General features: G+C 37.5%; 1 protein-coding gene across 4 annotated transcripts in view; it reads left to right on the forward strand.

Annotated features, from left to right (window-relative positions):
• MAGI2 (membrane associated guanylate kinase, WW and PDZ domain containing 2) overlaps positions 1 to 26,958 on the forward strand; it is a 1,345,167-nt gene that overhangs the window by 822,259 nt on the left and 495,950 nt on the right. For all 4 annotated transcript variants that reach the window (XM_059396960.1, XM_059396961.1, XM_059396962.1 and 1 more), the window contains exon 4: positions 25,512 to 25,727. In XM_059396960.1, coding sequence (XP_059252943.1) covers positions 25,512 to 25,727 — 216 coding nt within the window. The remainder of the gene's footprint in view (positions 1 to 25,511; positions 25,728 to 26,958) is intronic.

Raw genomic sequence — 26,958 nt, forward strand, 5'->3', positions numbered from 1 at the left:
GGCAACTCAGTTGCATTCCCAAGGTGACTCCAAATATTTTATATAGTTTGCCATGAATGAACCTTTTTTCACGTGTGAGAGAACCTAGGGTAGTGTGGATAGGAATGTGGAAAACTTTTACATGATTAACGATGTTGTGATCATTAAAAGAAAGCAGTGAAAAATACTAATGTAGTCACATGATAATTGCAAGACTGATGGTTAACAGATGGGTGTGTACAACATTTTGCTACCTCCTATAAAGTGTGAGTTGTCACTCTCATGTAAGGACGAAACTGGTTTCTGGAATGCACTGGGGCATTTGTTACATATCAAGTCAATTTTATAGCCAACTTCTGAGTTTTCCTCCTCTGCCTCTTACAGTTTTTGAAACCATCTTACCCTCCTACGTGTCATGCTAGCCACAACTCTTAAAAGCCAAACACAAACACCCACTGCTATTCATAGAAGTTGCCCAGAACTCCCAGCTATTGTGTAGGCAATCTGTACTTGCTCTGCCACTTTACTCAGTTTCGGACCTTTGGCCCTGTTGCTATGTCTTTGCACTTACTACTGGCCCTTTGGATTTGTTGCTTGTTTTTAACGGTGTCCAGCATTGGAATCTTATTTCTGCCAGTAACTGTTGGCTTTATGTTCCACTTAAAGGACTCCTGGGCTCAGAACTCCTGGGCTGAATCAATCCTGATGTGCCCCCACCTTCGGTAGTGTTTCATGCACAAGTAATCGGTGTCTCCCTTATTGTAGCTGGGAAGATTCCTAGGCCTGCAATTTTAAAAAATAACCAGTTACAATATGGCAATCGTAGATACCCTTTTTGTTACCCAGACTACCATTCGGGGCCTTTGTGGTATCTCATTTTAAAGTTTACATTTTCCATTTATTTATTTATTTATTTATTTATTTGGTTTTATTGATTTGAGAGAAAGAGAAAAAGAGAGACTGGGGGAAGGGCAGGGGGGGGGGAAGAATCTCAAGCAGACTCCCCGTGGAGCCCAGAGGGCTCCATCTTAGGACCCTGAGATCGCGACCTGAGCTGAAACCAAGAGTCTGACCCTCAACCCACTGAGCCACTGGGAGCGCCTCACCTTTATGGTTTCTTAACATGGTCGCTTTTCCTGCCATGCTGGCCTGCATGATTTTATGTAACGCATTTCTTGTTTGAAATGAAAATGTTGGGATGCCTGGTTGGCTTAGCAGGTTAAGTGTGGGACTCTCGTTTTTAGCTCAGGTCATGATGTCATGGGTCATGGGATCCAGCCCCTTGTCAGGCTCCAGGCTCAGCGGCAAATCTGCTTGAGATTCTGTCCTTCTGCCCCTCTTTGCACTCACATACACACCCTCTCTCTCAAATAAATAACTAAATCTTTGAAAAGTAAACAAGTAAAACTTTAAAAAAAAGGAAAGGAAAATGTTAATCTAAAACCCTGTGGTTATATTCTTTATACTTTTCAGGTTTTTCTTCAACACAAATTGCCAACTCAAATTGCTCAAAGCAAATTAGCCTTTTATATCATTGACAAAGCCAACTGGTGAATCTCCAAAAGCCACTTCTGTTTGGCTTTGGAATGAATTTTAAACTTTCATATACACTTTAAGCACAATAGTTAAATGGGAAGTAACCCTCCTAATGTTCGTGAAAGTCGAGGAGGTTCTTGCCAGGACATTCTCCTCAGAACTGTCTCCTTTGGAGACTGACATGCAGTAGGAGTATTATTTATGTATGTGGCTCTCAGATTATCCATGCTGGGTATATAATTCAAATGCAAAGTAGGTGTAAAGAGGAACATTTTCACTAAGCAGCAAGCAGTAAGATCCCATAAAATAATGCAAAAGCAGGACATCTGGCTTGACAACAGATCTTGTGGAAGAAACTCAGAAGTTTTCATGGCTTATAAGCTTATGTAATGTGACTACTTTAAAAAAGATAAACTCAGTATGCATTAGTTAGAAAAATTATAATGTGTTTTCATTTAAGCATTTTGGCCATTTTTTATACCACTTTGGTCATTTGAATAACCTACTAAAGTAATTAAGAAGGTAACTTCCTGGAGAACATTCCGAAGTGGATACAAAATACATTCATTTGGCTAAATGAATGATAGAAAGTATATATTATACAAGGAAGCATTGTTCAGATATAGTGAGAAAGTGAATGCGGAGTCCAAGGAACTTCATTCATAATGTCAGGACCGGTGAACTCCCCATACGAGGACTGGTATTTGAGTTTCTAGCAATGCACTCTTTAAATTCATTTTCCAATGATCATTTAATTTACTTATTCCCCTATTTCAATCCATAATGAGTTAAGATACCTTACAAAGATCTATATAATAAAAAATTAATTTTGAAAGAAATATAAGGAGATACCCTAGATGCATACTTGGAAATCTTTATAATTGCTATAATGTAGATCTTTATAATCTTTATAATGTAGATCTTATAAATCTTTATAATTGCTATAATGTAGATCTTCCTAGAAATAAATCATCAGCTTGTCTCTGAGGGAACTAGACATTAAGGAAGGGTGATTAGTGATAAGATCCACAAAGCAAACTAGTGGCTCTGGAGAGGCTAACAGTTTTCTCTCATGAGTGCTTGGAGGGGACAGAGAATTGTACAATGGACAACATCAGCATCAAGTGTCACAAGGCTGTTACTTAATATTTTTCTCCATGTAGTCCAGTGGAAATGGACAAAAGTGCAGCTGGGCTGAAGCTCTTATCTGAAGGATCAATATCATGAAATTCAGGTATTAACCGTTTTCTATTGGTTTAGCTTACTCCAGGGATATATTTTTGAGTATCTAGAAGAATATATGCACTGTGTGTCTTTCCAGTAATCCCTTACAAATATTGTTTTTCTTGTCTGGGCTTTTGAAATGTATTGAACAGCCTTAAGTCCAAGATCGTCCTTTCTGACGTTTACCTGATAGCATTGGTGCCCTTTTCCCAGTCAAGTGGTGCATTAAATGCTTTATCAGCAGAGTGGAAGATAGGATTGATTCTCTTATAAAAACTGAGGTGCTAGAAGACAGGTACCTGAACAAAAGGTCATGTGCTTTCTGTTCTGAGAGATGTCAAGAATGAACTTCTAGAGAAAGCAATAGCAAGATTCCCATCAGAAAAATGATTTTCAGTTCGCGGTAACAAATGGGCTCTTATTAAAGGATTCAGTGTCCAAATTGGCATTGTTGTGCGTAGATTTCTTTTCTTTCTTTCTTTCTTTTTTTTTTTAAGATTTTATTTATTTACTTGAGAATGAGTGAGAGAGAGCACGAGAGAGGAGAAGGTCAGAGGGAGAAACAGACTCCCCAAGTAGCTGGGAACCCGATGCAGGATTCGATCTGGAAGTCCGGGATCGTGACCTGAGCCGAAGGCAGTCACTCAACCAACTGAGCCACCCAGGCGCCCTGTGCGTAGATTTCTTATGTCGTCTCATAAGCCATACGATATTTGTAGGAAGTTTGGTAAAACTCTAAGTAGTCTTTTTCATTTTACCCGTCACCTCAGTAACAGCATGTCAGGACCTTTCAGCCAAGATCAGCAAGAGCATACCTGTAGTTGAACAAAGGTGGGATTATTGACTCACTGCAAGGAGGGAAAGCCGCACACCACGGGGAACTGTGTGACCTCTCAGTAGGAAGCCTTAGAATTTGGTCTTGCAGGACAGGATTTTGCTCAAGAAAGTGAGAGTTCTTGATAGATTGAATGCTGTGAGGGGCAGGGATGATTTTCTGACGGTGTATCTAAGTAATTCTTATCTAGAAGGCAAAAGATGAAGCAAGGCTCATGGTGTGGTGGGAAAGATACAGCACGGGGGGCCTAGTTTATCTCTTGATTCATCTTCAGTCACAGAGTGGCCTTCTCTGAAGTTGGTATGCTAAGAAATTGTTGATGTCTGGCAGAGAACACCAAGACCTTGCTGTTAGTTCCAGACCAGCACCTACCAACAAGACCTAACTGATATCCCAGGATAGTTTTCATCTACCACCTTTTCTCTCTCTCACAGCACAGGAATTATTGTTTTCCAATAGACCCTGTCAATCTGGCCCTCTAGAAGGATAAGCCTGCTTTTGTAATGCAAGATGTTAGTAAAAGAATTTTAAAGCTATTAGCAATTATGTGTAGAAAACAAGAAGGCAAACCGTTTTCTTGAGTTAGCTGATGCTTTAAAAAAATCCACAGATAGTAAGAGGGCACATAAATTTTGAAAATCACCATACTCTTCTTTGCAATCTCATCTTACAAGTTGCATGAAAAGTGAATTATTTCTACCTAGGCTATGATAGTCATTCAGGTTTTATCTAATAGCTGGATAATATCTAAATCAGAGAAGAAAGTAATAGTCCCATTTTCATTACTGATAAAACGGTATCTCCAGCACCATGTTCAATTCTGTACAACACTATATTTTAAGAATAAAATATGACAGCAATTTTGAAATAGCTGAAGCTCCACCAGGCAGAAGAACATTTTGACTTATTCTGTTCCAAAAGCCAAAATCAGTATCATTAGTTTTATGTAATAGGGAACAAAGATTTTTGTTCAGCAGTAGGAAGAAGTGTTTCATAATTAAGACCTACCCAGAAATGGAATGGGTTGCTTAATTATATAGTGAAATGTCCAACATTGAAAATGTTAAAAACAGAGGCTGAATGAGCACTGGGAAAGCAGGCATAACTAGAACATCTGGAATGAGAGTTTGGACTACATTTCTGTCCAAGACCATGTCTGACTCTGAACGCAAAGCAAAGAGCTAGAAGAATGAAGTTAGAAAGTCAGTAGGTTGCCATGATTTAGGGCAAGTTAAACGCCATCATATTAGCCAGGTAGAACCCAATCCTAGAGGTGAGAATAAAGAAAGCCTAAAAGATTGAGGCAATCTTGGTTCACTAGTTCCTAAAATCAGGCCACTGAGAGGCATTGTCTACTGAGCATATAATTAAGTGAGCATGACCAGTGGGCAGAAACTCTGCTCCCCACCTTTTAATTCTTCAGGTGTAGGCAATAAAAATAGCATTTACCAATAACTTAGCCATGACACTTGCACAATGTGGAATGCTAGGCAAACAAAACGTGCAACATCTCATTTAATATCCTCATGACTCTATGTGGAGGGTACTATTACTGTCTCTGTGTTTTATAAATGTTGTAACATGCTCGGGGTTGTACTGCTACTATATGGGAGAGCTTAGATTTTAACCAATGTGTGAGCCATGCTCTTCATTCTAGGTTACCCTGCTTCTAGGTAGAAGGAAAGATGAGGCTCTAACAACTCATATAATAAAAAGATCCTTCTTTTCTATAAAGAGAAAGGGTGTAGGGGGCCACAGCTGTTGGCAGTATGTTAATCAGCAAAATCAAATATTTACTTTTCCAAGCCTAAAGAAAGGCCAAGATCAGATTAGGCCATAATTGAGAATACTTAGCATTAATAGAAAAGATAATTACACCTGCAGACATATATATATCTTTAAGTGTTTCTTTAATCTGGAGCATTATGTTTTGGTGTTACCAGGTGAACTGTGTGGGAGTGGATCTTATATGTTCAATTATTTTAAAATCCGATAATCTCAAGACAAATATTGTATAGGAAGCAGTAATAGTAGTAGTGGTGGTCATAGAAGTAAACTATGAATGTTTTGAGGGGCAGGGATGATTTTCTGATGGGGTATTTAAGTAATTCTTATCTAGAAGGCGAAAGATGAAGCAAGGCTCATGGTGCAGTGGGAAAGATCCAGCACTGGGGGAAGAATGGAGATAGTAGTGATAGAAGTAATAACAGAATAATAGAATAACAGAGTAGCAAAATCCCTGAAGTACTTATGTGCCAAAAACGTGTTCATGTGCATTTCGTTAAATACTCAGAGTAGTTCTATTAAGTTGGTCTCACCATTTTCTTAAACAGATGGAATACGGGCTCAGAGAATTTAGGGAACTCGCCCAACTGACATAGCTAGCTAGCTTGAGAGCCTCTCATGAAAACCCTGGGTACCCAAACATATGAACTTTTTATTTGGGTAATCTGAAAAGGGCAATAAAAGGTATATTGGGGAAAATGTGTAATACAGTATTAATTTTTTGGTTTATTTTTAGAATAGAAGCCTCAGATCCTAGGGAGAAGCTCAACTTCAAGCTAAATGATTTATTACTACTATAAAGTTAATGTGTTTTAGATTTTCCTTTGGGAGGTAGTGACTATAAACATTGATACAAATAAAATAATAATCCAGGTTTTAATATTTCCCAGTTAATCAGTCTCACGTTGACTAAATTTAATGAAATGTATTAAATAGCAATATGTTCTACACAAAGCCATTTTAAAAACTGGTCTGAGTATTTAATTTGGTGGCTGCTACAAGGTTAGCAGAGTGGGCAAAGTACCCTTACCATGTATTCAGCCATCAATGTCATTAAATAGTGTTTTAGCAATTTGCTGCTGGTTAATGATCCAGGGCATCCTGCTAGCCCGTCAGGTCTCCCAGGTAAACACAATCTGTTTAAATTAGTGTTGCATGAGAACAGGATTATTTAGCATGACTAAATTTAACATAAGATAATGAAGACATATAATTTCAAATTCCATTATTCAACGGATAAACCTAGATTGGAGTCAAAAGGAATGTCTGGTTGGCTCCCTGCCCTCTAGGAGCTTCAAGTCTAAGGGGATGCTAAATCAGTAGGTAAGCAGGCAGTTTTGTAAGTGGTAGCATAAGTGATACAAACAGCCCAGGATACTAGATTCTGAAATTAACATAGAGAAACAGTATTCAGGGTCTTTATTTTTGTCAGCATATGTTTATTGCATATACTTTGTGTTCAGTGAGCAGCTGTACAATGTGTCCTCTATATACACTGTACTCCTCAAACTTTGTTGTGCATCTGAATTACCTGAAGATTTGTTGAAATGCAGTTTCTGATTCAGTGTGTCTGGATTGTGCATGGAAGTTTGCTATTCTAATAAATGCTGTGATGTGATGCTGCTGATCTTCCGATCATACTTTGAAAGAGTATTAAATCATTTTAATAAAATCTTTCTTATCATTTCTCATTAATACCTGCGATATCTTATTCAAACATAAGCAAGGATACTTGGAGAGACTATAGTTAGATATAAATGTATTTCTATTTTACAAATAAAAAAAACTACCAGGTAACAAACATTCTTGCCAGTTGCCCAAAAACTTTTGGCTATTCCCATCTAAAAAGTCCCATTTGGAAAGGCTAGAAGGAGGTGGGATATCTCCTTTCAGTCAATGTCTTGACTCCTGTCTAAAACTATCCACCTTAGGGCATGAGGTAATCATGAGATCCTGACATAGAAACCTGTCTTTGAGAAATTACACTGAAACCACCGATTCATTTTGTAGCACTTGCTGAACACCTGTCTATCGATAATAACTTTTAGTCACTACCAGTTTAGGCCAAATTGGAGCCAATGACCTTTGGGTGAAAGTTTCATATTCTATTTCCAGTCCCTGGAGCCATCAAAGACTCCTGTCGAAAGACTTGTAATTCATGAATTTCAGCATGTTGCCTCTAGTCCAAAGCACAAAGATTGTTTCTTGAAACTAATAGTCACACATAGGCTGTCGGTTGCTCGTGACATGAATGTGAGAGAGTGATAGAAAAATTTCGTTTGGGTTACTTTTCTTTTTCTAAGCAATGCTTTAACAGATTAATACAAAACTCAGAACTTACATTGGCAGTTATCTATGGTAGTTAGTGGCAATGGATTTCTAGTATTTCTAAACAAAGGTTCATCAACACTTGTCTTTAAAAGAGAACTTTTTTTTTATTTAATTTTTTTTCAGTGTTACAAGATTCATTGTTTATGCACCACACCCAGTGCTCCATGCAATATGCGCCCTCCTTAATACCCACCACTTGGCTACTTGGCTCCCCCCACCTCCCACACACTCCCCTCCAAAATCCAGTTTGTTTCTCAGAGTCCACAATCTCTGATGGTTCATCTCCCCCTCTGATTTCCCCCAACTCACTTCTCTCCATCTCCCAATGTCCTCTGTGTTATTCCTTATGCTTATGCTCCAAAAGTAAGTGAAACCATTTAATTGACTCTCACTGCTTGACTTATTTCACTCAGCATAATCTCTTCCAGTCCCGTCCATGTTGATACAAAAGTTGGGTAGTAATCATTTCTGATGGAGGTGTAATACTCCATTGTAATATACGGACCATATCTTCTTTATCCATTTGTCTGCTTAAGGGCATCTTGGTTCTTTCCACACTTTGGCGACTGTGGCCATTGCTTTTATGAACATAAGGGTACAGATGGCCCTTCTTTTCATTACATCTGTATCTTTGGGGTAAATATTCAGTAGTGCAATTGTAGGGTCATAGAGTAGCTCTGTTTTTAATTTCCGAAGGAATCTCCAAAGTGACTACACCAACCTGCATTCCTACCAACAGTATAAAAGAGTTCCCCTTTCTCCACATCCTTTCCAACACTTGTTTACTGTCTTGTTGATTTTGGCCATTCTAACTGATGTAAGGTGGCATATCAATGTGGTTTTGATTTGAATCTCCTTGATGGCTAATGATGATGGACATTTTTTCATGTGTCTGCTAGCCATTTGTATATCTTCTTTGGAGAAGTGTCTGTTCATGTCCTCTGCCCATTTTTTGATGTGATGATCTGTTTTGTGTGTGTTGACTTTGAGGAGTTTTTTATAGATCTTGGATATCAGCCCTTTGTCTGTAGTGCCATTTGTGAATATCTTCTCCCATTCCATGAGTCGCCTCTTTGTTTTACTGACTGTTTCCTTTGCTGTGCAGAAACGTTTGATTTTGAAGAAGCCCCAAAAGTTCATTTTTGCTTTTGTTTCCTTTGCCTTTGGAGACATATCTTGAAGGAAGTTGCTATGGCCAATGTCGAAGATGTTATTGCCTATGTTCTCCTCTAGGATTTTGATGGATTCCTGCCTCATGTTGAGGTCTTTCATCCATTTTGAGTTTATCTTTGTGTATGGTATAAGAGAGTAGTCTATTTTCATTCTTCTACACATAGCTGTCCAATTTTCCCAGCACCTTTTATGGAGAACTTTCAAACATGAAATTAGCTTTCTTTTCTGAGCATGAAAAGGTTGTCGGGGAAGATTACTGGAGATCTGTGTGTGAATCACTGAAGAAAAATTTTCAATGTTGTCATCTTGTTATCACTGTGCCAGGGACATGGCATAATGAGGAAGAAATGGTAGGCTGGGCCTGTGGTACTGTTTTCATTTAGTATTCATTCCTATGAGGTAATCATCTAAATTAATAAGGATTTGCCTTTTTATATGGAGGAGAGAGCCTGATCCAAATGGCCTCATAAAAAGGAAATTGCTGAATGAAGTCATTACTCTAATTAGCATTAATGCCCCCAATGTTAACAGTATACCTTTTTTAAAAATGACGTTCAATACCTTCCAACCTACCACATTGAGTAGTGTTTGTAGCCGGAGTGCCAGATTTAATTGTCCTTTCAATATCAATTTAGACAGATCTACTAATAGGGTCGTGTTATTAGATAAATGCCTCTGGTAATAGAAAAAAATGTCATTATGGAGCTGGATTGAATTGCTGCTCACTGTGATGAACAGTAAACTATCAAAGCTTATTCATTCATAAGTCCTACTTACCTATTTATCCAGAGTTCCTTTTCTTATCTACATTCATATAAACAATATCATTCTTTAGCTGATGGAAAATGTTGAATGAAGCTTTCTATCCTCTTCCTGGAATATTTGATTCTGTATTTAGGTCAAATCCTATGTAATTGGCCTCCAAAATACTGCTCAGCTTCTCTAGTGTTGAACATTTTGTTAAATTCTGCAATTACGCTTATCAGTTTGAGCTTATGAAATCATTTCGTTTCTGCTATTAGTATTCAATTTTAATAATTTCTGATGTGTATGTGTGTGTGTGTGTGTGTCTCTCTCTCTCTCTCTCTCTCTCACACACACACACACACACACACATGCATTCTTCTTCCAGTGTTCCAGCCATCTCCCATCTCTCTTATTGCCCTTCAAATCTATTTCCACATAGTAGCAAAAATAAATAAACTTTGGGGCACCTTCCATTCAGGTCATGATCTCAGGTCCTGGGATGGATCCCCTATAGGGCTCCATGCTCAGCAGGGAGTCTGCTTCTCCCTCTCCCTCTGCCCACCCCCCCCAACTCCCCGCTTGTGCTTTCTGCTCTTTCTCGCTCTCAAATAAATAAATAAAATCTTTTAAAGAAATGAGTAACTTTTTAAAACCTTAAATAGAATCATGATTCCCCTTTGTAAAACCCTTCCCAGATCCCTTGCCTTAGCTGACAAAGCCCTGTATGATTTGCTTCTTGCTTGTGTTTCTAGTTGAATCCTACACCTCTCCTCCTCACCCATTATATTTCAGTGATGCTGTCAGTGGTAACTCATCACTCCCTCCATATGTCAGGGCCTTCTGTCCTAGTGACCTGCTATTCTTTGGCCTGTAACTCTGTTCTCCTGGCTTTTCATGCAGCAAGTACATTTTCCTTCTTCTGGTCTCAAATTAAACAGCAGTTCCTCAGACAGACCTTTGTTACTCACCCTGCTTAAAGTAGATTTTTCTATAACCATTTCTTTCAGCCCTTTGTCATGTCCTTTATTTATCTACTTATTTGGTTAAGTTTAATGTCTTTTCTCCTGTGGACTCTTAAGTTCCCTGAAGACAAGCACTTTATCTGGATTGCTTATTTGCTGGACATTTATGAAATTCTCGATTAATGAGTCAAGATCTATGCCTGGAAGATGGTGTCAGTACCTGTTATTACAAGGACTTTGGGGTGGAAGTCCATGTCCTATGAGCCAAACCCACTCCAACACCTGTTTTTATACAGCCCGCAAAGTAAGCATAGCTTTTATATTTCAAATGGCATAAAAAAATCTGAAGGAGCATAGCATCTTGGGTCACGTGGAAATCATAAAATTTTAATTTTAGTATCCATAAATACTGTTGTATTGAAACCCAGACACCCCATTCATTTCTGTGCTGTGACTGCTTTACAACAGCAAAACTGAGTAGTTATGTATGTATGTATGCCCTGAAAACCCTAAGATTTTACTCTCTGGCTCTCTACCGGAAAGAGTTTGCTGACCCCTCACACAGAGAGGTTTGCATTAGAATTTTTTTATAAAGATTTCATTTTTTTCAACTAATCTCTACATCCAACATGGGGCTCAATCTCACCACCCTGAGATCACATTAGCTCCAAAAAACACCTATGTGGTCCTAAAGTTTTTTATAAAGATTATTTGGAAGAAAGAATGAGGAAAGATCCTAAAATAGACTACTTGAATCCTTCCTTTGCTGGCTCAACTTTCAAAATAAATCCCATCTGATTGGTCTGTCTCCCACTGAGGCAAAAGCAGTGGTTTTTTGAGGAAAAGCAGTGGTTCTCAAGTATCAGGGTGCATCAGAATGAGCTGGAGTGACCCAGGCCCAGAGATTCTGTTTAGGAGGTGGGGGAGGTGGGCTAAGCCAGAGAATTTGCATGTCCTGAAAGATCCTAACTCCAGAAAGAGCAACCAGGGTTGCATCCTTCTTTACAGAATGTGGGTGTTCTGTCAGTGTAAGAATTCATTTACTCAGTATTGACTAGGTGTCAGTTTTATTCTAGATGCTGGGAAAACAAAGCTAAATGATGAATTGCTTCTTTTAAGAAGCCAAAATTTAGTACTAGGCAGGCATTAAATAAATAATTACCATAAACATAGCAGCTGTAACAGGAAATATAAACCAACTCTGATAGGGGCACCAATCAGTTCCTGAATATCCATAAAGACTTTTAAAAAGGAAGGTGAAGATTTAGAGAATTCTGTAATGTTTTAAGAAAGAAGTCTGCATTTCACTTTGGCTATACCAATTCACATCATCCCTTAAAGAAGTTCTGAGTATTGGGAGCAAATTTAGAAGTTCTGTCCAATATTTCTTTCAAAGAGGAAGGGGAGGTTGTCACAAAAAGGCTAACCATACTTCAGGCAAATGGCCAATATTAGATCCTACCCAAACATTATTCTGATTTTTGTTTTCCTCCTCTGAAACCTAACCAAATCTCATTGTTGTCCCCATGTTCATCACCTCCCACTAGCCCATTACCTTTCCTGCAATAAATCCCTTGTTGACTTCAAGACTTTCCCTCTTGCTGGTTCTACTCCATTCTACACACTGCAGCCTGGTGATCCATTTTAAAAACAAATTCAAATTTTTTTGAGACCAGCAATGGCTTTCCCTTACTTTTTGAAAATTAATCCAAATCTTTAACAAAGCTTTTTGAGCTTTAACCTTCGGGCTCCAGCCCGAAGTTGGCACCAGCCGCACTGTTCTCCTTTTAGTTCTTCTAAAAACTGTTCTTCCTCTAAACCGAAGACTTTTGCAGATTTATTCCTTCAGCCTGGAATGCTCCTCCTGCTTGAGACTTTATTTGATTCTACTCACTTTTCTAGTCTCATTGTAGACATTAAAGCCATGACAAAGCTCTCCTCTCACTGACTCCACCCCCAATCCCTGCTTGTGAGAAGGAAGGAACGACCAGTCCACACTAGTCAGCAGTTTAAAAACAGAGGCCATACTATTGTACCAATGTGGGAGAAGGTCAGTCATCATGTTAAACCTGTGATCAGCTCTATGTGTAATGCATTTAAATCATCAAAGAACAAACTTTAGATTTCAAACCACATAGCCTTTGAGTCTGTAGAATATTAGAAGTATTTTATAATGTAGATTATGTCTTGAGTTAAAGTGGAAAAGCAGGGACTTATCTGCAGGGACTAGTCAGCAGAAATTTTGCAATGAATTTTTATAAGCAACTTGTTTTATTTTGGGAGAAAATACATGCACACTAGTCACCTTCCATGTAGTTGAGTCATTTGACCTTCATAGAAGTTTTTGGGACAATTTTTGGGAATAATGGAGAATTTTTATTTTATTTCTAATTGCTAGAAAAGCCACATACATTTCCTAAAGATCTGTATTGATCCAGAAATAGTTTGGCCCAGATGGAGGAAGGAGACTGGGTATTCAATTATAATTCCATTTTTTTCTTAACTATCCTAATTCGAACTCTTCTCAGAGTTCTTAAAAATATCACTAACTAGGGGGCACCTGGGTGGCTCAGATGTCTAAGTGTCCGCTTTGGGCTCAGGTCATGGTATCAGGGTCCTGGGATTGAGTCCCACATCAGGCTCCCTGCTCAGTGGGAAGTTGGCTTCTCCCTCTCTCTCTTCCCCTGCTTGTGCTCTCTCTGTCACTCTCTTTCTCAAATGAATAAATAAATTTCTCAAAAAAAAAAAAAAAAAACCCAAAACACTACTAGGCCTTTATATGTCTTGACAGTTTGTAAGTTTCTATTTGTTTGATTATTTTGGTTAATACGTCTCCTCAGTAGAATGTCAGCTTCAAAGGGGACTTGCTTGTTCTGTTCACCGTTGTGCCTTGAGATAATCCATGCCTGACACATATTAGGTTCTCAGTAAATACTTGCTGAATGAATGGTGAACTGTTGGATGTATGATAACCTCTCCTTCTGTCCATTACTCAGTTCTCACTGGCTTGGTCAACTGATGAAAGTCTCACCCTGTGGTGATCCTTGAGCCCTCTTCCTGACTGAGCCTCTTGTTAATCAAGTATCTATCACTGTCCTAGACCTTCGGATTGACTTTCACCCTCCCCTTCACCCAGTCTTAGTTATGGATGTCATTACCTGCCACCAGTAATTCACTAGGTATGAAGTCTTTTTTCAGAACTAGACTAGGAACTGAAGCATTATGCAATCTAAACATTATCATTTTGACATGTAATTAACATAAAAATGATTACTGGGTTGCTTTATTTTTTTGTGTACCAAGTCTTCAAAATTTAGTGTGTGTTTTATGCTGTAGCACATCTTAAGGCAAACCAGCCACATTTCAAGTCTACAGTGACCAGATCTAGCAAATGGCCGTTATATTGGACAGTGTCACTGATGTTATCAGCTATTAGGTGATGACGGATGGCCACATATGCATGGCTTTGAGCCAGAATATCACCTCAGGAATCATTTTAGAACTCTGTAGCTTCATGGGAAGACACCTCACAGTACTTTATTACCTTCTCATTCTCCTCTTCATCTTCATTCTTTCTTTTCTTTTCTTTCTATCTTTCCTTTCCTCTTCCTATTTCTCCTTTTTCTTCCTTTTTTTCCATTTCTTTTTGGAACTTTTCTTGACTTGAATTCCTCCCTCTGTTTTTTTCTTTCTTTATTAATGAACGATTTTTCTACAATGAATTTGTATTTTTGAGGGTTGCCTGGGTGGCTCAGTTGATTAAGCATCCTGGGGTCCTAGGATCGAGCCCCATGCTGGGGCTTCCCTGCTCAATTGGGAGCCTGCCTGTCCCTCTGCCTTTTCCTTTGCTTGAGCTCTCTCTCTCTTTCTCTCTCTCTCTCTCTCAAATAAATAAAAATTTTAACAAACAAATAAACTGGTGTTTCTGGTACTTTCATAATTTACTACAAATGAGAAAGATGATGTGACAGACAAAATTATAATGTAAAAATGTGAGGAGTCAGGGAAGAATACCCAATAAAATGTTCGTCTTTAAAGACTTAATGGTTGGTTTTGGGCATTTGAACCGTGAAGTGCCAATAGTTCTGATAGTTTTCTTTGTGATGAAGTTGATTTTCATAGGTTTTGTTTATGTTGATTCAGAGAAAAGCAATCTTTGTTATTATTGTACAGACAAAGCCTTATGCTTAAGATACCAAATCTTATTTTCTTTAGCCTTTTCCATTGTTCATTGTTCTCCTGGCTTATAAATTGGTTCTATAATTACATCTAAATTACAACAGCTAGCTTTAACCATACTCCAGTACTTAGGATTTATGTTTGTAAATGTCTCACCCAAGATGATCGCAATGAATTTTTTTCTGACTAAAAAAATCAGAAATATTCAAAGTGTCACATGGACTAACATATGAAGTTGAAGTGGTTAAATAGGGCTGTCCACAAAGTAATCACAGTTCACATCTTGTGGGGATATACTTAAGGACTGTCTAATTCACCAAAAGGGATGGATGCAAATGAAAGGCTTGGAACAAAAATAGAAATATTCTGCAACCGCAACCACCTTCCCAAAAGGGAATGGGCAAAGAAATAGAGAATAAAATGGTAGTTCTACACATTTATGTCAAGAAAGCAGATAAGTACAGGCTCTCAAATAATTGAAACCATTGACTACATTTTATTGCCATTCTCTGTTTCAGTCCAGGACTTTCTAATATGATGGTGAAGAAATACAACTTGTTGTCATTAGATCCTTTGAAATTTTTCATTGCAGAACTTAGGAGCTGAGTATATTAGAACTGTGACCCAATTCCATCATTTCACAAGCGAGAAAACTAAGATTTGGAGAAGTTTAATGCCTAATCCAAGCCTTGTAGGGGTATAGTGTAGAACCTCAGTTAGAACCCAGATCCTCTACTGTGTGTAGAATTCTTTCCACTATGGCAAGCTTGGAAAAAATGCAGCAGATGAATTCTTCAGAGAGAAGTAAAATTCTTTCATATTCTTTTTCTGACTTTTATTAGCAGCTAAGGATTAGAAATTAGATATTTGGCAAGTTTCTTTCATCATTAACCAACAATCAAATTAAAATTAATCATAATTTCATTGGGTATTGTACTTGCAAGACAGTGAAAAAAGAAAGTCTTAGAGGTCTCTTTAATTTCTTAGTGATCTTAAACTATCACAGTTAATAGCACCATTGAGAGAAGGAAGTTATATGACAAGCCATAAATGTTGTGTGAGAAAAATAATATTGTCCTTGAAAGGTTCAGTTTCTTCTATCAATTTTTGAAAAAGTAAATTTAATCAAGATGACTATCTCCAGGCATCCACTGAGCTTTGTACAAATGCCCATTTAAAAATTCATCAAATTTTCCTTTCTGCTTTTTTATTTACTGAGCTGTGAAGGGACTGCCTCTTAAGCAGTCAGCTCACTAGACACTTTAAAAACTTAAACAATTAATTGCAATTAATAACACAGTTGAAAATGGTTTCCACTCCTGGTTTTCAGACATGTAAGTTTGTTACTAACTGAAATCATAAATTATTTTTTTCAGTGCTGTTTTCCAAAAATCTTTGCTTTGACATTTTGCATAAGTTCCCCAAAGGTCATCACATTTACCCACTGAGTGCCTTGACTACCAGGAAAACACTTCTTGGATAGCATCTAAGGTACTTCTGAAAATTATGTTCTACCATTGAATTGGTCAGTAGCCCAAATTTCATGATTAACTTTTTAGTGTTTAGCTTTAAATACTGTTAAAATGCAAGCATTATATGGAATATATTAAGGCACTTTTAGTCGTCAGTATCTTCTTTTAAATTAGTTCATCGAAGTGTTAAAACCCAGTCATTTAACAAGACCCAAAGGAAATCGGAAATGGGACACATATACTGTATAGAGGAAAAAGAAAATTTGAATTGTTGTGAGCATGGGGTATCAAGCAAAGTGAGGCACTTGGTACCAAACACTACAGATACTCAGAATGAGAGTATGTTGCTGAGAGAGAGCAAGAGAGGGACAACAATATGAATAATTGATCTGTTTTTACATCACTACCATGAGTCAGCAATTCCTCTCTCTGTGGGTTGTGACTGATTGTAAAGAGGGTTCTTTAGCCTTCTATTTGTACATAAGAACAGGGTCCTCATGCAAATTCAGATTTACATTATTTACATGAAATATTTGGGTTTTTTCACCTCTTTTAACCTGTAACTTGATAGTCAAATGTGGATTTTTCAAGTTAATACAAGATAAAGTGATAAGATGGATGATTAAGAAACAGGATGGAGATATACATTTGTTTGGTCATTAATAATATTTTACCAGAGAGTGCCTGGGTGGCTCAGTTGGTTAAGTGTCTGCCTTCCACTCAGGTCTTGATCTCAGGGTCCTGGGGTTGAGCCCTGCATTCAGCTCTCCCCTCAGCGGGGAGACTGCTTCTCTGTCTCTCCCTCTGCCCCTCCCCACTGCTTGTTCTCTCTCTTCCTCTCTCAATAATAAAATCTTTAAAAAAATAATATTTTATATGTACTTAGTGCAGCAAAGCAATTATACAAGAAAAATATCATTGACACAATGTCACTTGAAATTGTTAGTATTTTCTGGTGTTTATTCAGTTTTTCTAGTCATTTAAAGCAGAAGTTTTCACTTTATTGTTTATGAGAAAAACGAGCCAGTCAGGTGATAATATGGTAATCTAAAATGTTACTCGATAAAAGGGATTATCTGAGGCTATGATGTCCAGTATAGTAGCCACTATTCAGATACTGCTCTTGAGCCCTTGAAATTGGGTGTGTCCAAAGTAAGATGTGCACTAAGAGTAAACTATACATTGGGTTTTTAAGACTTAGTAAGAAAGAAAGTAAAAATATTGCATTTATAACTTTTATGTTGCTCATATATTGAAATGATAATATTTTTGCTATATTATACAAAGCAAAAAATTTTCATCTTCCTTCTTTTCCTTTTTTTTTTTTTTTTTAGTGTAGCTAACTAGAAGAATGTAAATTTCATGTGTAACTTATATTTGTGGCTCAGATTACATTTTTACTGGGCATTGCTGCTCTAAGGGATTTAATATTATTTAAATACTATATGCTCGTGAAGTGGGCTTGTACACTTTTTGATGTTGCTATAATTATAAATGTTCAAATGCTTTCCTTTGCAAGTAGATGTACATTTGACATTGAGAAATTGTATGTAACTTCCTTCTGTTCTCTTGCGGATTTCTTGCCTAACTTCTGTTCATATGTTATTTGGCACAGAAGGGAAATGTTCTGAACTCTTCCAAATAATGCCTGAAAGGAAGAGTCACTAAAGAGAAGGGTATGTGTTTCCCTTTAAATAAGACCCTCCCCAGTCTGTGAGCAGTTAGATTTAGTAACGATGTGTCTTATGCCTGTCCACATTGCTAACACGAGTGAATGAAAATTCAGACAGAATGACCAGAAGGAACCTACAAAATGTTGCAGACAAGTTTCAGAGGATGTTAAATTAAGTCATCTGTATGATTTCTGGAGAGCACTGATAGACAGTTGAAGGCAGTTACAAAAAGATTGTGTGTCATTGGGGATCATATTGTAAAAACAATAAACATTTAATTTACAATAAACCTGAAATTCTTAGGTAGAGTTTGTTGCAGAATAATCCAATTTCGCATATAAAAAATCGACACTTTCCCATTGTTTGCACCACTGTGCACATTCTGGAAGTCACAGTTAACATTGAATTTCTGCAGAATAAAGCAATTTACTATTTGGTGCAGGTATAAGTGACAAAATATCATTTTAGATGTTGTTCCTATCCCTGGCACATAGGAGATTAATGTTTTCTCCACTAGAGGAAAAGACATTATCTTTTGAGGTCGCAGAGTTTTTGCATCTTGGCCTGAGGCTAATAACTACATATGCCACGAAGAGGGAATGAGACCTTTTGCGGGGGAACCAAACTTAAGTATCAGAGCTGCTTACAAAAGTAACTTCAAAAACCAGTAGAAACACGCATTCTTAAGTGAGACTCTGAGTCTTGTTTTCTGGTAGAAGTATAATTTTTAAAAAGTAGACTATTGTCTAGATTGCATTTACCAACTTTGTTTTGTACTTACAAAATTCCTAAAACATTAACTCTGGGCCCATTTGACTATGATTTTTGCCATGGCTGACAAGCGTTTTCATGGTTTTTGACACTAATTTTAACTCATTAATATCCCTCGGATAATATGTTAAACATGTCTTAAAATTTGAATCTGTTCATGATTTATCTCTATTAATAAAAATCTAAATCTCTGATGTGGATAAAAATGATTGTTTATGATCCATCAAGTTATCTAACATAAATAATTATGAATAGATCTGGAACTCTGAATCTCTTATTTCCATTTGATGTCAAAGTTAAATTTTGCCAGTGCCATTAAGGAGGCCCAAGTATCAAACTGTTTGCTTCATTTATAAAACTATATAACACAAATCCTGAGATTCTCAACCTCTTAAGTTTTGCTTAACTGTTTCCAACACAAGGACAGATTCTCAGGCTCTCTAGGGATCCCAGTGATGGGCTGTGTTGTATGCATGCTCCAGAGTGCCTATAAGCAATCATCTCTCTTCTACTAAAGCATTATCTGAAATTGATTCTTTCTGGTTACCAAAATGGGAATAAAATCACTGAGAATATTGGGGAGAAATGAGGGTCAAGACTTTAATCTGTGAGGTATGTTGAAGACAAGAATATAATCTTTCTAAACCCCAGCTCCACTTGGGTGCCATATGGAATGAACTATGACCATTTGATGTAAAATCTACATGTTATTATTACACCCCCAAAGGATCTGAGTATGCTACTTAAAAAACCAAAAGCACTAAATAACAAACCACATGCTCCCATCATGAAAATGGATCTTGCTTAAAGGGAAAACACATTGGAAATAAGTAAAAGCATTTCAAGACATTCCAGTTCGCAGTATTACATTCCCCTATACCTAAAATTAGTTTTTAGTGTCATTCCTACTTTTTATCTTAATATCAGAACCTAAAGTCATAAAGAATATGGTATGTCTCAGAAAATGTTATTTTGGTGTCTCTTCTCCTTCAATAAAGACCAAGGGTACAGAAAAGAAAGCAGTTTATAATTCATTGAAATAGTCTCCTATTCTTTCCCCTCATTTTTCCATTAAAATGAATGTGAAACCAACAAACACCTAGAATGGGTCAGAAAAAAGATAAAAACATAATTTTAAAAACTTAGACTAAGACTATTTGAAAAGGTTATTTGGTCTACTAAGGAGAGAAATAATTCTTTGGTAGTCTTCAAGTGTATGCTATGAAAAGTTATTTAGAAAACTATTTTAGGGGGAGCCTGGGTGGCTCATTGGGTTAAAGCCTCTGCTTTCAGCTCAGGTCATGATTCCAGGGTCCTGGGATCGAGACTCGCATAGGGCTCTCTGCTCAGCAGGGAGTCTGCTTCCCCCCTCTCTCTCTGCCTGCCTCTCTGCCTACTTGTGATCTCTGTCTGTCAAATAAATAAATAAAACCTTAAAAAAAAAAAAGAAAAGAAAACTATTCTAGTCTCTCCTGGATGACTTAGGAATGGGTCTGCATAAGAGTGGGTAATGGATTAGGTTTTCCAAAGACTTTCTCGGCAAGTTTAGTTCATAACAGTGTAGTCTCTTTTAGTCCCTCTTCCTTTATAAGAAATTAGTACAGTGGCCATTATAAATGGGCAGTTATTAGTTTTTTTATTATAAAACCAATTACTGACCTTTTTTAGAGTATTCTTTTTATTCAGATTTCTAGAAAGCTTTTCCATGTTTATGATGTCAGATATAGGTAGATCTACCCTGTTTCACTCTTTTATAACTATAACTTTATGAGGAAAAAATTCATGCTTTTAAGTACTTAAAAAGCTGAGGGATAAATCAATTCCTCGAATAATTGTCTTTTCCCCCAGGCGTTGATTAAAAATAACAACTGTAATGTATAGATTATCCTAATTATAATAGAAATAAATGAGCAATTTTATATATCATTTGATTTTGTCATGATATTCAACAAAGTAAAATTTTATATTAAACTCACATGAAACTGCCAATGAGTACATCATCTTTTATAAATACATATATATTCAGAGAAGAGTAGACTAGAAAAGCCTATATCCTCCCTCACCCCCAAAACACTCATATGCGTGCAGGCATGCGCACATGTACATTTTTGAAAGGGGGGAGGGGGAATCAAGTCATCCAAAATGTCCCAACTTTATTATTTGGTAGCAATTATTACCCTTCCTTTTTGAAAGTAATAATTTGTGCCTAATGGTTGTGACTTTTTTATTAAGATTTTTTTAAAAGATTTCATTTATTTATTTGACAGAGAGAGATAGATCACAAGTAGGCAGAGAGGCAGGCACAGAGAGAGGGGGAAGCAGGCTCCCCACAGAGCAGAGAGCCCAATGCAGGGCTCAATCCCAGGACCCCGAGACTATGACCTGAGCTAAAGGCTCAGGTTGAGCTAAAGGCTCAACGCACTGAGTCATCCAGGTGCTCCTTTATTAAGATTTTTAAGTAATCTCTACACCCAGTGTGGGGTGGAATTTACAAGCCCAAGATCAAGAGTCCTGATGCTCTAGCAACTGAGCCCCTGGGGCGCCTCCCCATTCCCCCCACCCTCTCCCATTAAGGTTGTGGCTTTGAATGGAGTTCTCTTCTCTCAGTTCAGGGCAGATTGCAGATTTCATCACACTTTTTTTTTTCTCTTGAGAGGCAACATAGTATTTTGAAGAGATGAAGTTCTTAATTCAAAGAGATACAGGTTTTCCACTCATTTCATGTATAGGATTGGTCAACTGTTTAATTTTTAGAGATTCCATATTTTTTTAACTACAGAGACAGTGATTTCATACAGTTTTCTGATGAATAAGTGTCTAAGATAGCCATCATATACTCAGACCTGTTCTGAACTAGGCACATTATATGCCCCTTCATTATCATCAATCCCTATGACAGCACTGAGGGGTAAGAGTTATTCTAGCTCCCGGGGCGCCTGGGTGGCTCAGTGGGTTAAAGCCTCTGCCTTCGGCTCGGGTCATGATCTCTGGGTCCTGGGATTGAGCCCGAGTCGGGCTCTCTGCTCAGCGGGGAGCCTGCTTCCCCCTCTCTCTCTGCCTGCCTCTCTGCTACTTGTGATTTCTGTTTGTCAAATAAATAAATAAAATCTTAAAAAAAAAGAAAGTTATTCTAGCTCCCATTTAATCTAAGGGTGCATCAATAAAATGTCTGTTACACTGTCCAGCTCAGTAAATCGTAATGGTAGCGATGGTAGTCATGGTACTAGTCATGGTAGTTGCTGTTTTGACTATAGTCATCTTATGTCCCCATGTTCCCAGTTTAACTAGAGAAATGTAAGGATGGAAAGAGGCAGCCAGTTTAGTGGACACAGGATTCAAAGACAGTCTGTTTCAGCATGATCTGTGCAGTTAAATATTATACCATATTGTCATGATATTCTGGGATTTTAGATATTCTAAATGCTTGGCACCATGCGTAGAGGCATTTCATTCTTTATTTTTTTTCCTAAACTATTTTTTTATTCTAAACTATATTTAAAAACAGTTTGGTGCTTATTTTCTTCTGAAAACATGCTGATGTGTTACCTAAAAGCCATACTTTACCCTTAGTATATGGATTTTTATATACTTGCATCAGGGAATCTTTTCAATGGCTTAGTGCCCTGACTACCTGGCTAATTCTTCAACTTAGTTTAGGTATTTCTGGTTGCCTAGTTTGATGCATTGGGTTTGGCATATTCTATTTCTCAGGTGTAGTAATGGTATGGGTTATTTCTGTGCTTCTTCTAAATTGCTCTTATTATTGCTATGAAGATAATCTTAACATTTCAGCTAATGATTCATACAGTTTTACATCTAAAATTTAATCTGAAGTCTTATTTTCATAAATCAAATTATAGAAATAGAATATTACTATATAATTTATAATCACATTACGTGCCAATAGGTGTAATTATTTAGCAGTATAAATTCATCAGGATCTGTTACTTCATATTTATTTTTAGCCTGAGATATGAATTCATTTCTAATTAATAAAAGGTTATGTTTCTACTTCAGGGAGATTTAAACTATAAAAGACAAGTTGTGGGGGACACTGGCATGTGATCCATTTATCTCACTACTGTATACACCTGAAGGTATTAATATTCTCAGACTACTACTTACAAGTATATTTTGTAGTGGGACACACTGGTTATTTACTAGTTTTACTTTATGTTTATTGAATAAGCAGTTAAGTATTGAGATTCCCTAGACAGCATAGCTGGGTACTGAGAATGGTGCAAGCCCTTTGGGATGCTGAGATATTACAGACTTCTTTTTTTTTAATTTTTATTTTTTATAAACATATATTTTTATCCCCAGGGGTACAGGTCTGTGAATCACCAGGTTTACACATTTCACAGCACTCACCAAAGCACATACCCTCCCCAATGTCTATAATCCCACCCCCTTCTCCCAAACCCCCTCCCCCCAGCAACCCTCAGTTTGTTTTGTGAAATTAAGAGTCACTTATGGTTTGTCTCCCTCCCAATCCCATCTTCTAAGAAGGAACTAGCAGTTTGTGTTTGCTCAGAATTCAGCAAGTACATTTAAAAGTCTGATTCATTTGAAATGCTCTAAATTAAATTAGAAAGTAACCTTTAGCAAAATATATGTCATCCACTTTGCAGACTTCTGTATAAAAGTTTTACATGTATAAGAACCACTTTACATGATGGTATTTTTTTTCTCCTTGTATTTCCTTTACAACTGTGAATACCCATGAAAATGAGCAACAGCATTAGTATTTGAGCTAGCCTTTAGAGTAGTCACCGAGTGCCAGCGTGAGGTTTACACTGCCATGAAAACCATGGCAAATTTACAGTTTATGAAGCACTTCCTCAGACACTCTTCATCTTCGCAATAACCCAACAAAGAGGCCAAGTGTCGTAGGCATTGGTCATTTCTGCTGGCCCAGCACTCCAGGACCCTTCCCTCCTGGGTAGAGCCCTGCCTCCCTCTCCCGAAATCGAAGGAGAGCAGCCAGCCACTCTCCTGCCCTAATTTGGCCACTCACAGGCTCTTTCTTGACTGAGGCTCAGCCAATGAGACAACCCTACCTGAGAGTTTTCCCGGAAATGAGCACATCAGAGCTCCTGAGGAGAGATGGAGCCTCATTCCAGGCAAAGGAGTGACAGGGAGGGGTTGCGACCACAGCCATGGAATCACCTGGGCTCTCAGAGTCTGGGACCCAAGTGACAACTTGCATGTTTTGACCAGACTCCTTTGTTTCTGCCCATTTTCCCCCAAATCTGTCAGCCTCTACCCTCAACTGACCATCTCATTTCTTCTCAGCGCATGTTTATCATGTTTAACATTGCTACAGTAGATTTTGGTTATTGGCAACCTATATGTATAACAAGAATTGCTATTCCTGATATACAGATGAAGAAATTGAGGCTCAGTGAAGTTAAGCAACTTCCTTGAATTGTAGTCATATAGAAAAGCCAAGTCTAGAGCCCAGGACTTCCAGCTCAGGGTTGTTTCTTACACAGCACAGTTTTCCCTGTTGTCTTCAGTGGCCACTGCAGATAGTGAGACATGCTTTCTCCTCTGTGCCTCTTTGATAGCAGTACTTAGTCCCATTTATGGTTATAATCTTATCTGCTTGATGTCAGGTGCACCTGCCTTCTACCCTGTTGAGCATCTGGAAGACAAGGATTGTTTTACAGTCATCATTTTTTCCTCAAACTTATTGGAGTGCCTGGGTACAGACCCAGTACTAAATAAAGATTGTAATGAATGAGTAGCAAATGAGTGCATAAATTATTCAATTAAATGAAAACACCAATGTGGGCTTGACGTTGGTGCTAAAAGTATAACACTGGTTTTAGAAAGTATCACTATGTTCTTTACCAATCAAAATGTTAAACAACTCACCTTAAATATATCAAGATGTTCACTTAGTAAGCATCGATTCCATGTCTGCTGCGTGTTAGATGGTTATTATAGGGAGAAATAAGAATCTGTCTCCTTCTTTAAGAAGTCTCACCGATTGATGGGAGAATCAAATATTCCATAGCTGTGGGGAAAAGAGTGGTGATAATCTGAAGAATGATCAGGGCAGCAGGCCCACTGTCAGCAGCCGTGGGAACCACTATACTGGCCTGGCAATACCTCTCTGGGCACGATGCGATGACCATGAAGGAAGACAGCCAGAGCCCTTTGAAAGCTGGAGAAAAGCACAATATGCTTTGCCCTTCCAGAATGTTGTGTGATATGCTTTAAAAAAAAAAAAAAAAAAAAAAGGCGACATGGGGGCCTGGGTAGCTCAGTCAGTTAGGCATCTGACTCTTGGTTTCCATTCAGGTCATGATCCTGGGTTCCTGAGTTTGAGCCTTGCCTATCCAGCTCCACACTCAGTGGGGCATCTCTTCCTATCTCTCCCCCTCTTTCCCTCCCCCCGTGCTCACACGGTCTCAATTTATCTCTCTCTCTCTCAAATAAATAAATCTTAGAAAAAGAAAAAAAAGAGGGTTACCTGCACCCTCATTCAGACAGAATTATTTTTTAAAAGGCTATAATCAAAGCTTATCAAATTTTTAAACTAATTTTGAAGTTCTCTTGTACCATATGAGACTAATACATAAGACTATATTTTGGTTTGGCAAAAGGTGAGAATGAAGAGGAAATTTCTATCTTTATATAAGCATTAAAACCCAATATAGTAAAAGCAACAAATAAAGATATATATAAAAATGTGAAAGGATATAAAGCCATTTTATGTGTGTAAAATATATGTAAGAAAAGGATACACACTTGTCAATATAATTTCCATTCTTTACAAATTACACACACAGTAATAGAAATATTTAATTCCATAATGTTTTGGTATCATTTGCAGACAATTACTACGGCACGCCAAAGCCTCCAGCAGAACCAGCACCCTTATTATTAAATGTGACAGACCAGATTCTTCCGGGAGCCACTCCAAGTGCTGAAGGAAAACGGAAGAGGAATAAATCAGTGAGCAACATGGAGAAAGCAAGTATAGAGCCTCCTGAGGAAGAAGAGGAAGAGAGGCCTGTGGTCAATGGAAATGGAGTAATAGTAACACCAGGTTAGTCACTAATACACGTGTGTGTGTATGTGTGTGTGTATGATTACAGTCACTTTCAGAGAGAGAAGATTATGATATTAAAAGGAAAGGTGCAATTCTTGTATCCTTTTGTTCTAATTTTGACACATAATGCAACTAATTCAAGTTCTTCAGTTTTTGGTTTCACTTGCACAGTATTGATAGCTATATAATGAATGGTTACTACATCGTAGAAAATGTTACAAGTCATGAATATGATTGTGTAAAGTTCTAGGGTCTTTGCTAATGAAGATTGGGGAAATCTATCTTCAGAAACCGTACTGTACTCATGGTTCTGTAAAAAGAGGCTGTCATGTGATTTAGTTAACAACTTCAGTGAACATTGTCCTCAAAATGACCAGGCTTATACCACGTCTGTATATTTTTCTCTTCATCCTTACCATTGGAGAAAGAATCCTTATACACTGACTTGATGAAGGCATCTATTCACCTACTCTGAAAACAAGGAGAAGACATTTTATCTCTTTGATTTATGATCTATCATATCATGTATATAAAGAATATCAGGCAGATAAAGAGTGGGTTTGCTGTTTTCTTGTGCTTATTACTAACAGTGCCAATTTTTTTATTATGAGATATTTTTCATTATATTCATAATTAAATGTTGAAGCAAATATATGGTGTTCTTGTAGCCTCTAAGCTTAAAGTAAGTTTCCATAGTTTTGTTTTAGTTATTTATTTTTTAATAACAGCATATCAGTAGGCATTGAAAATCTAAGAACCATGTTAAAGCTCTTAAAAATGTAAACCTGTGCACTTTGCATACATATTATTCAAATATATTTCCTATAATGACTCTGATATCTATGTTTTTAATAATCACTGTACTGTTTCTATAGTGATGTAATTGAATTTTCATGCTCAATTATTTTTATTAAAGTTTCGTGAGCTTGTTTTTTATCTTCCTTTTTCATAGTACCTGCAGAAGTTCCCTTCCTTGAACATAAGGAGACCAGAATCTAATCTGTCCAATCAAGGTGTAAAACCCTAAGAAGGGGTTTCATCTTGATTACTCAGAGGAGGACAACCTCCTCCATTAATGTAATGGTGAAAAATGTGCTCTGATCCTACCAATTACTGGTACAAATGATTTCTGGATACAAATGCTAAAAATCACTATTGGTACATAATGTAACTTGTTTACTACAACCCTGTGTTGGAAAAAAATGTGATGAGGTTCAGAAGGTGAAGA

Source organism: Mustela nigripes, chromosome 4 (genome assembly GCF_022355385.1).
Source record: "Mustela nigripes isolate SB6536 chromosome 4, MUSNIG.SB6536, whole genome shotgun sequence".
Lineage (NCBI taxonomy): Eukaryota > Metazoa > Chordata > Mammalia > Carnivora > Mustelidae > Mustela > Mustela nigripes.